Source organism: Equus quagga, chromosome 22 (assembly GCF_021613505.1).
Source record: "Equus quagga isolate Etosha38 chromosome 22, UCLA_HA_Equagga_1.0, whole genome shotgun sequence".
Taxonomy (NCBI): domain Eukaryota; kingdom Metazoa; phylum Chordata; class Mammalia; order Perissodactyla; family Equidae; genus Equus; species Equus quagga.
Window position 1 is genome coordinate 22356557 of NC_060288.1, and position 20501 is coordinate 22377057.

Genomic DNA, 20501 nt, shown 5'->3' on the forward strand with positions numbered 1-20501 from the left:
CATCCCCTCATCCCCTCATCCACCCATCCACTCTCACTTACAGACAGGAAGGGAGCTGTCTCAGAGAGTTTGTGAAGGAGAAGTGAAAGAAGCCTTGGTTTGGGGAATTAGAAGGACATTGGTGATAATAAAGAATGTAATTTCAGAGGAATAATGGGTAAATCTAAGATTAGAGTAATTTGGGGAGATAATGATGAGCTAGCTCAATAAAATCTCAGTTCTTGAATTCCTTAATTCTTTTTTGACCTGTTATTTTTGAGCAGGGAGTCTCCAAACATTTAGGAAGCGAGACTGTTGTGCTTAAAATGGCCATACTGCTGGGCGGAACAACATTTGGTATTTTTCACTGAAGAACGTCTCAGACCCTTTAATATACTAATGTCCTTTATGAGATAGACTGTGGTGTTTCCCCAGCCAATTGGCCCTTTCTCGTTGGAGCATTTTGCAGGACTAATAATCTATAGAACATGCATGGGATTAGCCTGCTTTCTGGCTGCTTCCACCACTCCTTCTGGAAGAGAGAGCTTAACAGGGAACTGCCCTGGAAAACAAGCTACCTCCCTTGACGCAGTTTCTTTTGCAGGAAGTTACAAAGAGAGAATGTTGGGCGATTTAGACAATTGTCTGCAATCCATGTATGAAATTGGTGGGGGTGGGTGATCTGAAGTGTCCTGAGGCGTTGAAAATGAGTGAGCACTCAAGGGTGGGAACCAGCTTAGTGTCTTACTTGGCTGAGCGTCCCACTTGGGCCTTAGGGAATGTTGCCTGCCCTGTTGTTACTAAAGCAACAGCCTTTGAGATATGTTAACATTTCTTTCTCATCATTTGCATTGCAAGATTTTAAAGTTAGAACACTTTAAGGGAATGAGTACATTTTGAGAGGCATCAGAGAATCGAATCACTGTTGTTAACTTTTTCTGTTGAGTAGCTATCCTCCATTTTGTAGACAGTTATTTGCAGCTGGGGAAATGCCTGGGACACAGCAAATGACGACTGTCATTCAGATCTGCCCTTCCAGGTTGTCAGGAGTGTACTTCTGCTTAAACCTTGTTCTTTGGCCCTGTGAAAATGGACCTGTGTTCTCTTTGTCTTGTCCCTGCAAAGATTTCAGGTTACACGCTCACAGTTCAGGCATCTGATAATGGCAGTCCACCCAGAGTCAACACAACGACTGTGAACATCGATGTGTCTGATGTCAACGACAATGCACCAGTCTTCTCCAAGGGAAACTACAGCATAATTATCCAGGTAGTCTCAGGGTGCTGAAGGCTTCATTGAACACATTCCTTTTGAAATGAGCTCTTTGGCCTCAGTTGTTCGTTTGAAATCTTTCTTTTCCAAAGACGGCTATTTAGAAAAACGGGAAGAGTAAACCACAGGGGTCTCCATCAATGTTAAAAAATGAGCATTTGCAAGATGCAGCCAAGCCTTTATCTCTTTTTTGTCTGTGCTTCAGTTAAGACATTCTCACTAGCTTGATTCTTATCTTCTGCTGCCCTTTCTTTTCCTCCTTGCCCACTCTTGACCTTCCTCCCTCCGCCTCCCCCCCTTCTTCACTCCTCCGTCTCCCCTCCTCCTCCCCTCCTCTCTCATGCATCTTTTCTTCTCACATATGTCCCCTTCCTCCCCTCCTCCAGCCCCCTCCTTCTCTCTCCTTCCCCCACCCCCTCCTCCGCTCTCTCCTCCCCATCGCTACCCTACTCTCCACCTCTCTTCTTCTCCTTCTTCCTTTCAAATGGAGCCTTACTGCTGCCTTACTGAGCCTTATTATTGTCCATATATTTCATATTATAGAAAACTTGCATGTATCTCTTACCATATAGATTTGGTTTTGTTGAAAGTTGTATGTTTTGTCTTTTTTGGTTTTTTCATTCTGCGCAGGAAAATAAGCCTGTGGGTTTCAGTGTACTCCAGCTGGTAGTCACAGACAAGGATTCTTCTCATAATGGTCCACCCTTCTTCTTTACCATTGTCAGTGGAAATGAGGATGGCGCATTTGACGTTAACCAGCAAGGAGTCCTCCTGACTTCAACTGCCATAAGGAGGAACGTGAAAGATCATTACTTACTGCATGTTAAGGTGTGAAGTCTTTCTTTATGATTGTGTTGCAGACTCAGAGAAGGGCTGCTTTGATGGTTATTTTCTTGTATGTAAACCGCTTACATTTCATGAGAAAACAGAAATGTATAGAACTGTGGCCTTTCTTATTTATTAGCATACTTCCATTTTTCTCCCACTGCACCTTAAGGGGGCTCCTTCATTCATCTGGTTACTTTATCATAGACATTGATGGAGCTAATCTTCAATATGAACTAGTGAAAGGGCCGTAAAGAGGTATTTATCCTTTTCTTTGATGTGCTTCTTAATCTGGATAAATAAATATCTAATAATTGGTAATGTTTTAGAACTTAAATAGTGTAAATATGTTTTTATTAAGAAGTTGTAAACAATGACATAGATGAAGGTGATTTTTCTTTTCTTGTAGGTGGCAGATAATGGGAAGCCTCAGTTGTCCTCTTTGACATATATTGACATTAGGGTGATTGAAGAGAGCATCTATCCTCCTGCAATTTTGCCACTGGAGATTTTCATCACTGCTTTTGGCGAGGAGTACTCTGGAGGCGTCATTGGGAAGATTCATGCAACAGACCAAGATGTGTATGACACATTAACCTACAGTCTTGATCCCCAAATGGACAACCTCTTCTCTGTTTCCAGCACAGGGGGTAAGCTGATAGCTCACAAAAAACTAGATATAGGGCAGTACCTTCTCAATGTCAGTGTAACAGATGGGAAATTTACAACAACGGCTGACGTCACGGTGCACATCAGACAAGTAACGCAAGAGATGTTGAACCACACCGTCGCCCTCCGCTTTGCCAACCTCACTCCAGAAGAATTTGTTGGTGACTACTGGCGCAACTTCCAGCGAGCTTTACGGAACATCTTGGGTGTGAGGAAGAACGACATCCAGATTATTAGTTTGCAGCCCTCTGAACCTCACCCACATCTGGATGTCTTACTTTTTGTAGAGAAGTCAGGTAGCGCCCAGGGTTCCACAAAGCAGCTTCTGCACAAGATTAATTCTTCCGTGACTGATATCGAGGAAATCATTGGTGTTAGGATACTGGATGTATTTCAGAAGCTCTGTGCAGGGCTGGATTGCCCGTGGAAGTTCTGTGATGAAAAGTTGTCTGTGGATGAAAATGTCATGTCAACGCATAGCACGGCCAGACTGAGCTTTGTGACCCCCCGCCACCGTAGAACAGCCGTGTGTCTCTGCAAAGGTAACACATAAGTATATGAAAACAGGTGGAACAGATTATTTCATGTACAACCTGTGAAGGCTATACATTAAATCCCATTTTCTTAAAATTCTTACCTCTCCGCTCTTTTTTTTTTTTTAAACAAAGAGGGAAGATGCCCATTTGTCCATCATGAATGTGAAGACACTCCATGCCCTGAGGGCTCTGAATGTGTCACTGATCCCAGAGAGGAGAAATATACCTGTGTCTGCCCAGGTGGCAAGTTTGGCCAGTGCCCAGGTGAGAGTTCAGTGATTCAGCATACTTTTATTTTAAAAAGTCACTTTCAGTGTTTCTTATCTTTTTCTTCTTTATTGGAATTGAAAAGTATTGTAAAGTATGTTTATTATAACAAGTCAAACATAGAGAATAACAGTAGTAACCTTTCCTTCCTCTGACATAGTAACTCACCCCTGAGTTAGTAGTTGGATGTCCTTTCATCTCTGTCATCAGTGTTCACATAAATATGGAGTTCCATAGTTATGGATTTATTGCTCTTTTTCTTTCATCTCCTCTCTTTTTTTAAACAAAAACTAAAAACTTACATCTCACATAGTCTCTCCCTCTGGCTTTTTTCCTCTGCTTCACAGTATGTTAAGGGCATCTTCCCAAGTTAGTACACGCAAACCTAATACTTTTTATTGGCTGTGTAATATTTCTAGCTTGGCTGTACCATTGTTTATTCAACATTTTCCTTATGTATAGAAATTCAGGTTGTTAACGTTTCCTTCTGTTAAAAAAAATTATCGTTATACTTGTATCCTTACCTATAGATGCTTTCATTTCTGTACAGTTGATTCTAAAACTACAATTTTAATCTTTAAATACACCGTCATATTAGTTTCCCAAAAAGTTGTACCAGTTTCTGTTTCTTCTGGTCACCTGTGAAGGTCTCACTCCCCCTTCTCTTGCCAATATTGATAGTTTTCAATTAAAAAACAAAGTCCGCCATCTAATGGGCATGAAATGATACCTGATTATTTTAATATGCGTTTCTCTGGCTACTAGTGAAAGTTACCTTTTTATTTGTTCCTTCCTGTTAGTATTTCCTCTCTGTGACTGGCCTGTTCCTATTCTTTGCTTGACTGTGTCTGTGTTGTCTATTTCTTATTTTCAATGTGTGGAGCTCTCTGTGGATTATGAGTATTAACATTATCTGCATTCACTGTCTGTGCATTATTGATGTTTTGATTAATAATATCCTGTCATTTTGAAATTTTTTATTTTGTCAGTTCTGAATAATTTTATGTAATAATTTTGGTCTCTGGAGATTGATGTTATTTTCATCTTTTTTGAGGAATGGGGATTGTTTTTATATCTTGCTTGAGAAGGTTTCCCAAACCACCTTGAGGCTATGTAAATAATTTCCTGAATTGTCTTCTAATAATTTTGTATAGAGCATTCTTAAACTTAGATCTCGCATTATCTTAGAATTCATTTCTCTGTGATACACTAGTCTAATTTGTTCTCTTCCAATGGAGATCCAGTTATGCTATGCTGTTTATTAAGAAAACAGACATTTTGAATTGAACTTTATGATGTTATAATCTTAAAAACTTGGATCAGTCTGGCAGGGGGAAATCATACTTTTAAAAATATGCTTAGAGGCCGGCCTGGTGGCATAGTGGTTAAGTTCAGCATGCTCTGCTTCAGCGGCCCAGGTTTGCAGGTTCGGATGATGGGTATGGACCTACACTACTTGTGAAGCCTTGCTGTGGCAGCAACCCATATACAAAATAGAGGAAGATTGGCACAGGTGTTAGCACAGGGCCAGTCTTCCTCACCAAAAAAAAAAAAAAAAAAAAAAAGCAAGCTTAAACTTGGTTCTGATTTATTTCTTCTTTGTGATTCACAGGGAGTTCATCTGTAACATTTACTGGAAACAGCTTTGTGAAATATCGTCTCATGGAAAATGAAAACAAATTAGAGATGAAACTGACCATGAGACTCAGAACCTACTCTGCTCATGCAGTTGTGATGTATGCTCGAGGAACTGACTACAGCATCTTGGAGGTACGTTTACATACCTCACATTGTAGAGTACTCTAAAAATATAAGTCCCAGGGGCCAGCCCTGTGAACGAGTAGTTAAGTTCGCATGCTCTGCTTCAGCACCCCAGGGTTTCGCCAGTTCGGATCCTGAGCGTGGCGGACATGGCACCACTCATCGGGCCATGTTGAGGCGGCATCCCACATGCCACAACTAGAGGAACCCACAACTAAAATATACAACCATGTACTGGGGGGATTTGGGGAGAAAAAGCAAAAATATATATATATAAAAATTCCACTTTATGTTCAGATTGTCCATTTTTGGAAAAAATAAAGTAAGTGAAATGGTTGAATTCCACATCTCATTGAATTCCACGGTTCATTGGTACCTATACAAGTTTTAGAGTTTGTGGGGTGGAAAGCTCCTTTTGTTCTGCAGTAAGCTAGAGATTTACTTCTGTTTTTTACAAGCATGTTTAGGTACATGTGACGGTTAATATCCAAACTCTAGGTGATATTACATCTTATGAATGATACAGGGATCCTGCATAGGCTTAAAGTGATCAATATCTTGCCTACTTTTTTTTTTTCTTTTAAGCATGGCTCAGTTTTGACTTTTGATGTTACATGATGTTATTTTGAGTTGTTGTTCAGTTAGCAGTTACTTATCAGTCACTTCCATGATGCTTTTTGGATGTGCAGTTGGTGCTTGAACATAAGGTCCCTACAGGGTCCACTTGTGTTATTTGTACAGTGAAGAAATGAGCATGTGTCCTGTAGTACTTGTATGCAAGGCCTTTCTAACTTTTTCCCTTCCATCGCCAAACACACCTCTCCTTCAGAGTTTTGACCAGAGACTGTAACTGAGGATTCTGTGAGAGTAATGTGAACAGTACTTGTTGTTATCCTAGATTCATAATGGAAGACTCCAGTACAAGTTTGACTGTGGAAGTGGCCCCGGAATTGTCTCTGTTCAAAGCATTCAAGTCAATGACGGGCTCTGGCATGCAGTGTCTCTGGAAGTGAATGGAAACTATGCCAGATTGGTTCTAGACCAGGTCCACACTGCATCAGGCACAGCCCCGGGGACTCTGAAGACCCTGAACCTGGATAACCACGTGTTTTTTGGTGGCCACGTTCGTCAGCAAGGCACAAGGCATGGAAGAAGCCCACAAGTTGGCAATGGTTTCAGGGGTTGTATGGACTCCATTTATTTAAATGGACAGGAGCTCCCTTTGAATAACAAACCAAGAAGCTATGCACACATTGAAGAATCGGTGGATGTGTCCCCTGGGTGCCTGTTAATGGCTACAGAAGACTGCTCAAGCAACCCTTGCCAGAACGGAGGCGTTTGTAGTCCGTCACCTACTGGAGGTAGGCTTCACAATCTTACCGTTTTTCAAACGTTACACATGTAGGCACTTGAGGGGAAGTTCCCCAAATATTTTTGTTTTTCCTCTTTATTCAAATAATATTGTCAGGGGCTGGCCGCGTGGCCCAGTGGTTAAGTTCATGCACTCTGCTTCAGTGGCCCAGGGTTCGCTGGTTCAGATCCTGGGCGCAGACCTACACACCACTCATCAAGCCACGCTGTGGCAGCATCCCACACAGAAGAACTAGAATGTCTTACGACTAGGATATACAACTATGTCCTGGGGCTCTGGGGAGAGGGAGAAAAAAAGAGGAAGATTGGCAACAGATGTTAGCTCAGGGCCCATCTTCTCACCAGAAAAAGTATACCTTAAAAAATAGTAATAATAATATTGTCAGATATTGGATCAGTGTTGGAACTGAGTGGTATATGTTACATAAAAGCAGAGCAGGGCTTAGAATTCTTCCTAGCAGCTAGGCTGCAGGGAGCAGTTCCTCTGCTTGCTAAGCTCCTGCAGTCACGTTGCATTGTGTTTTCAGATATGTCTCATTCTGCACCGTAAGCACAGACAAGCCACACCTAACTCTGGACTCTTCTTCCAGCCACATAGATGTTGACCCATGGGGATTTAGAGTTGGTACCACTTCCTTCCTCTTGAGTGCCCCCTTTTATCCTACGGCCCAGCACAGAGGGATAAGCTTTTCCAGAGAGCCTTGAACCCCTCTGCAGTGTCGCCATAGCTGTCCTGAAGCCCTGGCATGGTGGAGTGCTCTATGGCTTCTGGACCCTGACCCATTTTTTCACTTATCAGTAATAGAAACACAGTTATGAAAATGGCTATCATCGTGCTTGGTACCTAGAGCTTTGTGTAATTAATAGAGCAAAAGTCAAAATACACTTTAATTAAGTGAGATTTCAAAAGATTTGATTTTCTTTTGTTTTCTTTGGAAAGTGTCTATGCATGTTCTCTGCAAAGAGTAAGCCAGGTCATTCCCACAGTAATACTCTGAGCAAAAGTTTATGTTGTGTTCAGATTACATGTGTAAGTTGGGTCAGCAAGGAGACTGTCCTCATTGTGTCACTGAGACCGGGAGAGGCATTTTCTTGAAACTATCACTGTGCTGCCATGATCACCGTAGCAGCAGGACGAAGGGAACGTGGCGACCACACACTGCTCCTACAGCTGCTAGAAAATCCCATAGCCATGGCCAACTTCAAAGGAGGCTGGGACATGAGGTCCTCCATCTTCCCCAAAGACAGATAGCTGGAAATAGTCCACCACGCTACTGCCTGTCACAGTGTCCCCGATATAGACAGGCTGACCTTTTTGTGCTCCTTTGGACGAATTTGGTGATCACCTTTCTTAAATTTACATGGTAGTATATAGTCTTCAAAGTGTGCCTTCCCATTCATTACTGTCTCATTTAATCCTGAAACACTGTGAGTTGCAAATACACGGAGGTCTTAAGTTGTAAGTGTTGTCAATCCATATGGCCACTCCCAGAGAGGACTGAGTTTTCCTGCTCTGTATGCTTGGCCCAATAATCTTGCATCAATTATGATGTACTAAAGCTCATGATGAGTTCTCTCTTTAGTTGTTTGTGTTTGGGTTATACCAGCCGTGGAAGGCTTGTTGATACAGACTTTTCCCCAGACGGACGGAGTGGGAATTGCACTAGTTTTTACAGGTCTTGGAGAACTCAGTCTTCACTTCAAAGGATAAGCCAGTTTCATAGGACCTATTTTTGGAGTTACTGAATGATAGGACTCTTTTGTTCCCTTTTGCTCGTTTAGGTTATTACTGCAAGTGCAGCGCCCTGTACATAGGGACGTATTGTGAGGTGAGCGTCAATCCCTGTTCCTCCAACCCGTGCCTCTATGGTGGCACGTGCATCGTGGACAATGGGGACTTTGTGTGCCAGTGTCGAGGATTGTATACCGGTCACAGGTACGTATATTTTCCTTAACTTTCATCATCAATCATAGTATTAAAACTTTTTCAGACATGTAATCATGCGTGTAAGAAGTCTACGTTAACATTGGCGCGTGTTTTCTGTTTTGTTGCATTTGTCTGCAGCAGAAGTACTGGATTCATGCCTATTTTGTCCTTATTCTTCAGGTGCCAGCTTAGTCCCTACTGCAAAGATGAACCGTGTAAAAATGGTGGGACGTGCTTTGACAGCTTGGACGGTGCCGTCTGTCAGTGTGATGCCGGGTTTAGGGGAGACAGGTAACTGCTTTCAGGATTTACACGCGTGCCTCTCTCTGGTGTCGCCTTGATTAGCAGACGCAACACAGCTTCATCAATTTGGACTACGTTGCCTCAGAATTTGATCACATTAGCTCCTCGGATAATTGATCTTTTCATCTTTAAAATAAAAGAAATATTGAGCAGATGAATATAATATAATGCTTGAAAATCTTAACTTTTATACTTTTGAGATATTATTTATAAACATAGTATGCCTTCTTGCAGGCAGTAAATGGTTGTGGAATGACTGGAATTATTATGTTTTTTAAAGCAGACGCCTGTGGAGTTGTTACCTATCTTCCTTTGAGAGTGATGGTAATGGCTTTTTTTCACGATAGGCTGTTGCTAATGTTTATATAGCATCAAGAAACCTTTTTCAGTTCTCTGATTATCTTTTGTGTCTTTACCATAATCCTAAGGGGTGATGATTTTCAGGGGAGGGGAAATGAGGCATAGAGGCGCCTGCTGCATACAGTCAGCTTTCTTTATCTGCGAGTTCTACATCCGCGGCTTCGACCAACTGCGGATTGAAAGGCCCACAGTGGTTGCGTGTGTGCTGAACATGCACAGACATTGTCTTGTCATTATTTCCTAAACAGTACAGTATAACAACTATCTACACAGCATTTACATTGCATTAGGTAGTATTAAATCTAGACATGATTTCAAGTATATGGGAGGATTTGTGTAGGTTATATACAAATACCACACCATTCAATATAAGGGACTTGAGCATGGATTTTGGTTTCCCCGGGGGGTCCTGGAACCATTCCCCCATGGATACAGCTGTACCTTGAAAGAGGTGGATAAGAGGTTCTAATTCCAGATACCATGTTATCTTAGACTTTCACCAGTTCAGTTCAGTTTCTCAGTGCGCGTTATTTGTAAGTGCTAGTGCTGTGCATTAGAAACGCCTGCCCTCTCAGTCTTGTTAGAGGCTTTGCTGTGAGCTCTTGCAGATATTTGCTTATGGTTTTGTGCTAGTTGTGGTTGTAGTCTTGAATTCTGCATCAGTCACATGGTCTCAGTTCATAAGTCTGCTTTCCTAATTCTCAATTACTTCTCTCAATATCTTTAGCAAAAATGTCTCAGTAATCAAAATTGAATGACAGATGTGTATGGGTTATGGCGGGAAGATACATTATGTTAAAGGAGGAGGGTTTGAGAAGTGTCAGGTAGATCTGCACAGGTGCACAATATGCCCGTTTGCAAAGGCAGGGAAGGGAGTACCGTGTGAACTATCTGTAGGGGTGAGGAGCCGTAGGGGGTAGCATTTTTAAATGGAAAATGGAGTTTTCTTGCCTTTCACGTGTCTTATGGAACCTTCCTATTTCCAGACAGAAACGTTTTCTTAGAAGTTTAGTCTAGGCTCTTAGAAGAGGTTACAGCCCACATTTGTCAGGATGCACATTCTAAATTTTTGAAACAGAATTAGAAACAAACTGATGCTTCGCCTATGAGTTGGATGTAGTAATCTGTTGCATCCTAAAATGGCACTTAAATATTGTCTTGATGTAATGTTTATCTCCCAAATGTATAGAATATGGATCCACATGATTAATTACTCCACAAAAGGTTTTCTGTTGTAGTTTTTGTGGTCGATAGTGTGTTTTTTGGTTGTTATCTATTTGGTTTTGTTTTGGGCATGTCTTTAAGGAGGAGTTTGGTCTTTAGTCTCTAAGAAATATAGGCCTTGCCTATTCTCATATTGCAGAGGTTTCTCCTTATGCTTGGCTTTCTTGGCAGGTGTCAGAGTGACATTGACGAGTGTGCTGGAAACCCCTGCCGGAACGGGGCCCTTTGTGAGAATACACATGGCTCCTACCACTGTAACTGCAGCCTCGAGTACAGAGGAAAACACTGTGAGGATGCCACGCCCAATCAATATGTGTCGACCCCGTGGAATATCGGGTTGGCGGAAGGCATAGGAATTATTGTTTTTATAACAGGGATATTTTTACTGGTGGTGGTGTTCGTCCTCTGCCGCAAGATGATCAGTCGAAAGAAGAAACACCAGGCAGAACCAGAAGACAAACATTTGGGACCAACTGCCGCTTTCTTGCAAAGACCATATTTTGATTCAAAGCTCAATAAGAACATTTACTCAGACATACCACCCCAGGTGCCTGTCCGGCCTATTTCCTACACTCCCAGCATCCCGAGCGACTCTCGAAACAATCTTGACCGAAATTCCTTTGAAGGGTCTGCTATACCAGAGCATCCCGAATTCAGCACCTTTAACCCCGAGTCCGTGCACGGCCACCGCAAGGCAGTGGCTGTCTGCAGTGTGGCCCCGAACTTGCCTCCCCCGCCTCCCTCCAACTCTCCTTCCGACAGCGACTCCATCCAGAAGCCTAACTGGGACTTCGACTATGACAGTAAGGACGACTTTTTGCATCTCGATAAAGTGGCTCTGAGGAAGAAGGAGATTACAGATTTTGCCAGGGCTTCTGGTGGGTCAGGCGAAAATGTGGAGTCTTGATTAGTGATCAATATGCTCAGGCTCCAAAGACCTTTGGTAGGATTTGAAAAACTTCTTCCAATGCCTTGGGCCCTGACTGAGTATCACGGCTGTGATGTGGCTTTTAATTAAGAAATTGAATCGAGTCATGTTCCAATTAATCTGGAAAGATCATTCCATTTTTATAATTGATATGGACTCCCAACTGTAATTTTTTGACCTTTTTATGACAAAAAAATTGGGAAGGCATTTGCACAATAGGGTTTTTTTAAAAAAACATGGCCAGAAGAACTGACAGTATTTATATTAGTGGCCTGAACATATGTTTGATGCTTTAAAAAAGCTAAATGTACCATTTTAAAACAAAATTTTAATTTCCCATATTGTCAAATGGTATCCATAGGCAGGTTTATTGAGACTTTCTGTTCTGTGACTCTGCAAGAATGTTTGTAGGTTTTTTGTTTTTGGTTTTCAGAGGTTTCTCTTTTTTCCTCTCAATTATTCTCTTAGGAAATACATCTCAGGCAGTCTCTGGGTAAATCTGGCTTTGGGTCAGGATACAGCAGTAAACACAACTGAGTCCTTGCCCTCGTGTAGCTTACTGTTCCTCGTCTCTTCCTTTTAGCGAAAGTAGTCGACCTTGATCCCTGCCTCTCCAAGAAACCCCTAGAAGAGAAGCCTTCCCACCCGTACAGTGCCCGGGAAAGCCTGTCGGAAGTGCAGTCGCTCAGCTCCTTTCAGTCCGAATCGTGCGATGACAATGGTGAGTAGACAGAAGTTTGAGATGCTGTGGTTCGCTTGCTTACTGGTCACGATGCCGTTCACGTGACGTTACGTAATGACGTAGATACGCCTGGTGCCCTGGTTAAATCGCATGACGTCCTCCCCCTTCTCTTTGGACCACTGTTGAACAATACCTTGTACGTACTTGCATGAAGTCTGCTGGGGAAGATCCTTAAAATGTCCTTAATGGCTAAGTATTTGAACTATAGCAACTTGTCAGTGATAGGGAAGAAAATATATTAATGGAAAGATAATGTCTGTCTGATTGGCTGATTTCATATTGACTTGTTTTCTGCAACAGCAAATGTTGTAGAAGTCTTGTGGGTTTTTAAAAAACTCTTGTAACAACTTCCTTGAGCACACCCTCCCCACACATGCACGCTCACGCTCACACGCCCCCAGGAGGAGATGGGAAAGTCTGAAATGTTCGACTTCAGTCGCACGTTTGGTATTACAAGGTTTTATTTGTCTCTTCCCCCGACCGCCCCGCGGCCCCAGCTCCCATTTGGATCAGAGCGTACTGACTGAGAACACAGTTTAAGACATTGCTAGTAAGTTTGATTATATTTCTAATGAAGAAAATTTGACCGTGGGATCTTTGATGCCAGTTATGTTTATCTAACTTCCCTAGGGCAAATAGCATTGATAACCAGCTTGGCTGTATTAACATATACCAGTAGAGAAAATCATCATTATTCAGTAACAGAGTAAAGTGAGTTTTCAGTGGACACTTCCAAGTCTCCGAATTAATTAATTTGACTGTCATGGTGTTTTTTTCATAAAAACGTAATGTGTTTCAACATTTCAAGTATTTTATTGGTGGAAAGAAATAACTCACTAATAATTATTTGATTGTTTCTAAATCCTGAGTAATATAGGCCATAATATATTGCAGAGTCTTATTCCAATTCCAAACTAAAGATAGCCATAAGTGTGTTCCATTCATTTCTGATATCAAGTATATTGTATATATCATAGAATACCTGTGTTTTTTATTTAGTGATGGAGTATATGAACATAGCTTTGCATATTTACCAACAAGAACAAAAGAGAATTATTTCTTTCATTAGGTTTAATTCTAAAACTGTAGTTAGTGTTGCCAATTTATGTAGTAATTTATATTTTGGTCCCTAAACGCTCTTCATAAATACATTTGAGAATTTTGTCACTATTTTCTTGCTTTTTCTAGCTCTTTTCATTTTTCTCAATACTCTGAAATACTTTTAATAAATTATGGTCAAATTAGTTATGAAAGTTAATTGATAGCTAATACAATATGAGAAGAAAACATATCCGGAAGTGTGTTTGTATTTTAACTTTTATCGTAATTTTGATCATCATAGAATTGAAATTTATATTAAGAGTCTATACTTACATTGTTAGTTTTGTAAGGCTGTTGTAACAAATGACCACAACGTAGTGGCTTACAGCAAGATAAGTTATTATCTTATCGTTCCGTAGTTTAGAAATCCAATGCGTGTCTCAGGAGGCTAACGTAAATGTGTCAGCAGGGTTGTTTCCTTCTCGAGACTCTTGGGGAAGATTCCTTTTATTACCTTTCCCAGCTTCTAGAGGCTGCCCACATTCCTTGGCTCACGGCTTCTTCCTCCATCTTTCAAAGACAACGTTGCCTCTCGCTGGCCACTCTTCTGTAGTCACAGCTCCCTCCCAACCCCGCCTGGGAAAGAGTCTCCCCTTTTAGGATCTTGGTGATTACACTGGGCCCACACTGATAATGGAGGAACATCTCTCCATCTCGGGGTCTTTAACTTAATCACACCGAAGTCCCTTTTCCCAAGGGTGGTAACATATTCACAGGTTCCCAGGATTTAGGATATGGACATCTTTGAGGACCATCTGTCTGCCTACTACACGCATACTTATTTATCTTGGCATAGATGCTTTAACAATCTGATACACAATGAAAAGGGAATTTACGCAGAAGACAGCCAGGCAGACAGTCTGCATTCCTCTGCTGGTGTGTTAGCTCGCCAGCTATTAGCCTGTCTGCAAAACGACAAGAAATTTGGGGTGGAAGTACCTAGAATAGAGACAAAGCCCTTTTTGTATTTATAGTACATATTTTACCTTATTATGTAGCTCTTAAATTTCTGTTTTCTGGGAACAATGTGCAGCTTCATTAATTGGACCCAGAAAATTGGCTTAGCAAGTATTTTACTCTTAATTATGAAGTCTTTTGCTCAGAATTGTTTTGTCATGAGTTGATCCATAATCATAATTGTGAAAAAACTTATAGCTAGAAAAAAATTTCCAAAATTACGACATCGTTTGGTTACTTTATTCCTTTGAATAATAATAAGAGCTATGTAGCTTGATTAGAGAAATCTTTGAGATATATAACAGAAAGAGTGCAGGGCTCATGCATAATTATACTATGTAGTTATGTTCAAGTATTCATATCCCTTTTTAAATTCTGAGGTAGAAATTATATAATATAAAGAAATCCTATTGAATGCATTGTTTTCTAAGTGAAGATTTTCCTAATGTACTCCTTTTGTACCTTTTTACAAGCTTCCATAGTGACTGTAATCCACCTTGTCAATGCTGTAGTTGACACGGTGAATAAAGAAGGTACAGTCGTGATGTGTGTGCTTGTGTTGTGTTCACAGTGACCGTGTCACAAGTTTGGTCTGCTTTTGCCTCTTGTGTTATAAACAATCGTTTGTGGTTTTGAGGAAACTGAGTACTTTTGTGCAGGTGTGCGTCTTCATAATCCAGATACATTGCAAAGATGTTTTCATGTATGTTTTGTCTTTTTGTTGCTTTTGGCCATTCATGGTGAGTTTACACACACATCAGAAGTCACCCGTAGGATCTTGACAACTTGCCTTTACATGGCACAATATTAAGACGTTTAGAAGCAATTCCAACTATCTAAAGAAATTTTTAATATCAAAAATCCTCTTCGTATGAATAAGGCTAAATAACACACAGCTTTTATAATTACCTGTAGCTGACTTCACTTTTGGCTTTCCCTGAGCATGATCTAGGAAAATGGTACAGTTGGCAGAAGGCATATTTTCCTATTTGTTTTAGTGAGAATCATTTCATAGGAAGCTTTATGTCTCTGTTCAAAATTATAAGAAAGGGTGCTGACCGCCTCCCTTCACGTATTTTAGTTGGCCCCTTATTGGCGCGCTGACCTGAGTGATGGCGTGCGAACTGCACAGGTAGTAGTTTGCAAACTGTAAGTCAGGTCTCCGGGGACGGCTTGTTAAAAGCCTCATTGCTGGGCCCAGCCCCAAAGTTTCTGATCGAGTAGGTCTGGGTTGGGCCCTGAGAATCAGCTTTTCTAAAAGTTTCCAGGTAACCTTGATGTTACTGGTCGTGGGATCCTGCTTTGAGAACTCCAGGCACAGACCGTCAGGAGTGCCTACGGCTTAGGGGACCCTCTTTGCGAGGACACTCATTGTCAGGGTTGCAGTGAGAAGAAGGGTGGTTTGGTGCCAGGTTTGACGGGGTCGGCGGGGGTAGACTTCAGTGTACTGATGAGACGCGCACTTATTCTCCTAAGAACAAGTATCGGCTCTCTGCTTCGTGAATCAGAAAGTAATCTGTCTTTTGTCGAGTGAATTTTAGTTTAAACGTGATGAGATTCTAATATTTTAAATATTGATGGAGTTTAAAGAAACAGGATTTAAATAGTTCTTTCATTGCAGTCTCCTTCATTGAAAAATATTTGTTGGCCTATCTGAGAAATGGAAATTGACTTTAAAGCTGAACACTGGCTTAAATTTTAAGAATTCTCAAGTGCCTATTTAGTAAAAAAGGTTGTCAGTCCTCTCTTTAAAAAGGAATTTCTACCTTTTTAGTAGACTTTGAATTAAAATTCTATAGATACATGTTAACTTAAATACTGGCTCATTCGTTTTTTTAGAATCACCACAGTCTTTTCAGGTTTTGGTTTAAATTCCTAGAAGAGAAGCAGCAATGAAACCTTATTTGTTCCAAATGACTGAATTACCTCAGTTTTCCAGAACATTGTAGGATGCAGAGAAAGCGTTGGCCTTGTTTAGGAAGTCACTGAAGTGACTCTAGTTGCTCCGTGATGACTGTTTTCACAATAAGACGAGTCGATGATAGCTGACAGTTAGTACTGCACCAGTGTTATCTGATTTAATCCTCGTAGTAACGCTAACAGATTCCCACCCCTATTTCAAAGATGAGAACCTGAAGCTTAGCCAGGGCAAGCAGCCTACCCAGGCTCATATGATTCACATCTGCTTTCTCTGACTTGCTGCTGGAGTTCTGTGGATAAAAGGAGAACCCTGTGGCCGGCCCAGTGGCATAGTGGTTAAGTTTGCACTCTCCACTTCAGCGGCTCGGGGTTCACCAGTTTGCATCCCGGGTACGGACCTACACACCACTCATCAAGCCATGCTGTGGCAGCATCCCACATGGAAGAACTAGAAAGACTCACAGCTAGGATATACAACTGTGTACTAGGGCTTTGGGGAGGGAAAAAAAGAGGAAGATTGGCAGTAGATGTTAGCTCAGGGCCAATCTTCCTCACCAAAAAAACATACCTTAAAAAAAAAAGAACCCTGCAAGAGAGTGATTACAGATGTAGGGTGGGGTGGGGAAAAGTACAGCTAATGGTCTCCAAGGGAAGGTGAACAATGTAAACAGAAAATCATATTCAAAATGGGCAGAGTTTGGAGAAATGTTTAGTTATTTATAAGTCTCTAAGTTCATTCGTGAATTTCTGGTGTAATGCACATTTGAAGGCTATAATGTGCTGTAAAGTCTGTGCATGTTGTGTAGCTTTAGATGTATTTGGATTATTACCTAAGTAACCTGGTGCTACCAAGTCTTAGGAAAAAAATGATTTCATAATATTTCTCAGTGACATGAAGGTGTAATTTAAATTCCTTATCAATTTACATTTCATTAGAGCCTGTCGACTTTATTTTAATTATTCCTAACAGAATTTTGTGTTCTCAGGTTTAGATTGCCAGAGACGAAAAAAAAGTTAAAAAAAAAAGCTGGTTTCCTGGCAATGTCTCTAGTTCATGGTCAGTCATCTTTTTCCTCCACTCCATGTCCCATTGTATTTGTGCTACGTAAATTTCTTGCCCATTTGGAATTTCCGTAGCTGATGTCTTAAAGGAGTGGTCCACGGCTGACTGGGCCTTTGTACGCAGTTTCGATTGTATTATGTACTTATCTTTGTTGCCTTTTCGGCCGTCTCTCTGTTTTAATTATCAATGTTTTCTTTTTTCTCTACTCTGCCACCAAAAAGAGTCTTTGGCTGCTCCTGACCTCAGCAAATCCAGAGGTGACTTATGCATGCCAGTTGTTCATTGACACTCACTAAAAATCAGTGCTCAAGATTTGCCCCCAGTGCTGACTTGCCCTCACCCGTTTGCTCCGTGGATGCCACAGTAACTAAGTACATGGCTGTTTGTGCTCCGCATTCTAAACACGGATTGCCTTGCCTTTTCTGTCTGTCAAAGGATTTCAAAAATCCTAGGGGGGGGGGGGAACTATCCCCAAATTGGGAGGGTTTTTTTTTCTTAATAGCTATACTTTTATATAGTCTAACATGATCCTTAGTCCTTTTAAAAGTAACAAAGATTGATTGTTGTAGTCTTATCAAAAACTGTATTATATTTTTCAATGTTTGATTGCATTTTGCTTGATCTGGAGGCATGCTTTGATATATACCGGTATTAACACAATTCATTGTTTTCTATAGGGCTAATGAATTATAGCACAATTTTTAATACTAAGCTTGTTAGATTATTATAAAGGAAATTGACTTAAAAATTTAGCATGATAAGATTACTTGTATTGTTTTAAAGTGTTGCATTAATTAGTATTTTTTTAATGATACGTAGTGCAGATCAAGGGGCATTTGATATTTCTCTGTTAAATAGAGACTTTTCCTTTCTGAAAGGAGAAAACTTTACAGATGTCCTAAGATTGAGCACTAATACTCTTCTTCCTGTAGAACAGTGGGTTCTAAATTACGGAAGGAAAGCTGAAAGGATGATTGGAATCATTTGTAGAAAAGTGCATGTCTTGTGGATGCTCGCATTACTGCTTCTGTTAAAACTCGTCTTGTTTCCTTGAATGTTAGGTACTTACGTAAAACTCTAAGTCCACATTTTAGAAATAGAGCTTAGTTCAGAGAGGTTCTAAAGCTGGGTCGGGGTGGGAGTGGATGTCTTCAAAGCAGAGACCAAAGGTTTCCAAAATGATGAACCTCTGTGTGTGTGTGAATGCCTTTCCACCTTTGTGTGTTTGACACGCTGAGCTCTGTTCCATGGCGCAGATGCTTGGGAGAACACACGTTGAAATCTCTTGTTTTCTTTCCCACCAAGGGTACCACTGGGATACATCGGACTGGATGCCAAGTGTTCCTCTGCCGGATATACAGGAATTCCCCAATTACGAGGTGATTGACGAACAGACACCACTGTACTCAGCAGATCCAAATGCCATCGATACAGACTATTACCCTGGAGGCTACGACATCGAAAGCGATTTCCCACCACCCCCAGAAGACTTCCCCGCCCCTGACGAACTCCCACCCTTACCTCCGGAATTCAGTGATCAGTTCGAATCCATACACCCTCCCAGAGACATGCCTGCTGCAGGTAGTTTGGGTTCTTCCTCGAGAAACCGGCAGAGGTTCCACTTGAATCAGTACCTGCCCAACTTCTATCCCGGCGACATGTCTGAACCTCACAAAGCAGGCGCCGGCGAGACTGGTCCTTGTAGAGAACCCTATGCCCCTTACCCTCCAGGGTATCAAAGAAACTTTGACGCCCCCACTGTAGAAAACATGCCCATGTCTGTGTACGCCTCCACAGCTTCCTGCTCTGATGTGTCAGCCTGCTGTGAAGTGGAGTCTGAGGTCATGATGAGTGACTATGAAAGTGGAGACGATGGCCACTTTGAAGAGGTGACAATTCCTCCGCTAGATTCGCAACAACACACGCAAGTCTGACGCTCAGACTCCCCCCAAAGTGCCTGGACTTTAATGAACTTAGAGATTCTATAAATGACCTTCTGCATTGTTCTCTGCAGCCGAGCTTAAGCGCTTCTTTTCGGTGAGCTAAAATGGGCATGGCTGCACTGAATCTCGCGCTTTCTGACATGTTAGCCATTTCCAATGTCCTAACCTACTGTACTTGGATGAGACTGACGTTGGCTGTGCCATTTCTGAACATCTTTTTGTATTGCCATTTGTCTGTGTTAAAATAATGCAACGAAAATCAGTCCTACCATCTTGTTATATAGATTTGATTATTTTCATTTTCCTGTCTTTTTCCCTTTTTTTTTGTAAATTTTATGTACAGATTTGATTTTCATAGCTTTAACTAGATTTTCAAGATATTTCGTGCATTTGTTCATGACCGAATTTTAGTGGTGTTGGTGTCACTAGCTAGCACCCTGATTTTTTTTAATATAACCAGGGTTTCACTCTCTGTTCTTTTCCACTGAAGTATGACATTTCATTAATACATTTCAATATAGTCATTTGTTTGAGCTGTACATAGGATGCGGAACAATCTGATACATGGACATGTCTTAAATGGGTTGCTGTATTTTAGAATTATAAACATTTTTCATTATTGGAAAGTGTAATGGGGACCTTCTGCATACCTGTTTAGAACCAAACACCACGACACAGTTTTTATAGTGTCTGTATATTTGTGATGCAATGGTCTTGTAAAGGTTTTTACTGAAAACTACCATTAGCCAGTCTTTCTTACTGACAATAAATTATTAATAAAATACTTCAGCTTTATTGCATATTTTTCCTCCATATTTATACTCCTATTCAGGATTCAGTTAATGAATTGAGAAAGAAGGATGGATGGATGGATGAATGGAAAGATGGATATAGATATAACTTTTTGTGGCTTAAATATCAAAAGTCTACGGTTAGCAAAACCAGGCTCTCCTTACTGATGTAACCACTAGGTGGCAGTCTGTGGCTGCTTGATACTGCCTAGAACTATAGGCATAAAGGGAAACAGCACTCTTCCATATAATAAATATTTCCTAACTAAAACTTCAAGAAAATTTACCTTATGTGTTTTTTATTTGATTGCTATCTCTTGCCAACAATTTAAATGCTTTTACTGTTCTCACCCATGATTTATATGGAAAACAAAGTCTTTTATCTTTCTGTTTTCAAAAAACATGTCATACTTCTAGATGAGTTCGTGTGAAATTCAGAAGCTATTTTACAAGGGTATTTATACAGTCAAAATCCATCCATCCACCCAACAAATATTTGTCCAGTACCTACTATGTGCCAGTCACTGTGATAGGAATTACAGAGAATCAAGCGTTTTCAGGA

At 40.9% G+C, this 20501-nt stretch overlaps 1 protein-coding gene across 7 annotated transcripts in view; it reads left to right on the top strand.

The window, feature by feature from the left end:
- The window catches only part of FAT1 (FAT atypical cadherin 1), a 130465-nt gene extending 110533 nt beyond the window's left edge, over window positions 1–19932 (top strand). For 4 of the 7 annotated variants that reach the window (XM_046648574.1, XM_046648576.1, XM_046648577.1 and 1 more), the window contains exons 17-28: window positions 1105–1248; window positions 1882–2079; window positions 2486–3287; window positions 3414–3545; window positions 5161–5318; window positions 6208–6670; window positions 8463–8616; window positions 8788–8898; window positions 10666–11297; window positions 12006–12143; window positions 17427–17462; window positions 18511–19932. In XM_046648574.1, coding sequence (XP_046504530.1) covers window positions 1105–1248; window positions 1882–2079; window positions 2486–3287; window positions 3414–3545; window positions 5161–5318; window positions 6208–6670; window positions 8463–8616; window positions 8788–8898; window positions 10666–11297; window positions 12006–12143; window positions 17427–17462; window positions 18511–19139 — 3597 coding nt within the window. In that variant the 3' untranslated portion in view covers window positions 19140–19932. Of the gene's footprint in view, window positions 1–1104; window positions 1249–1881; window positions 2080–2485; window positions 3288–3413; window positions 3546–5160; window positions 5319–6207; window positions 6671–8462; window positions 8617–8787; window positions 8899–10665; window positions 11298–12005; window positions 12144–12661; window positions 12715–17426; window positions 17577–18510 lie in introns of all 7 variants that reach the window. The other 3 variants (XR_006886657.1, XR_006886656.1, XM_046648579.1) reach the window with 3 other exon arrangements.
- The last annotated feature ends 569 nt before the right edge of the window (window positions 19933–20501 follow it).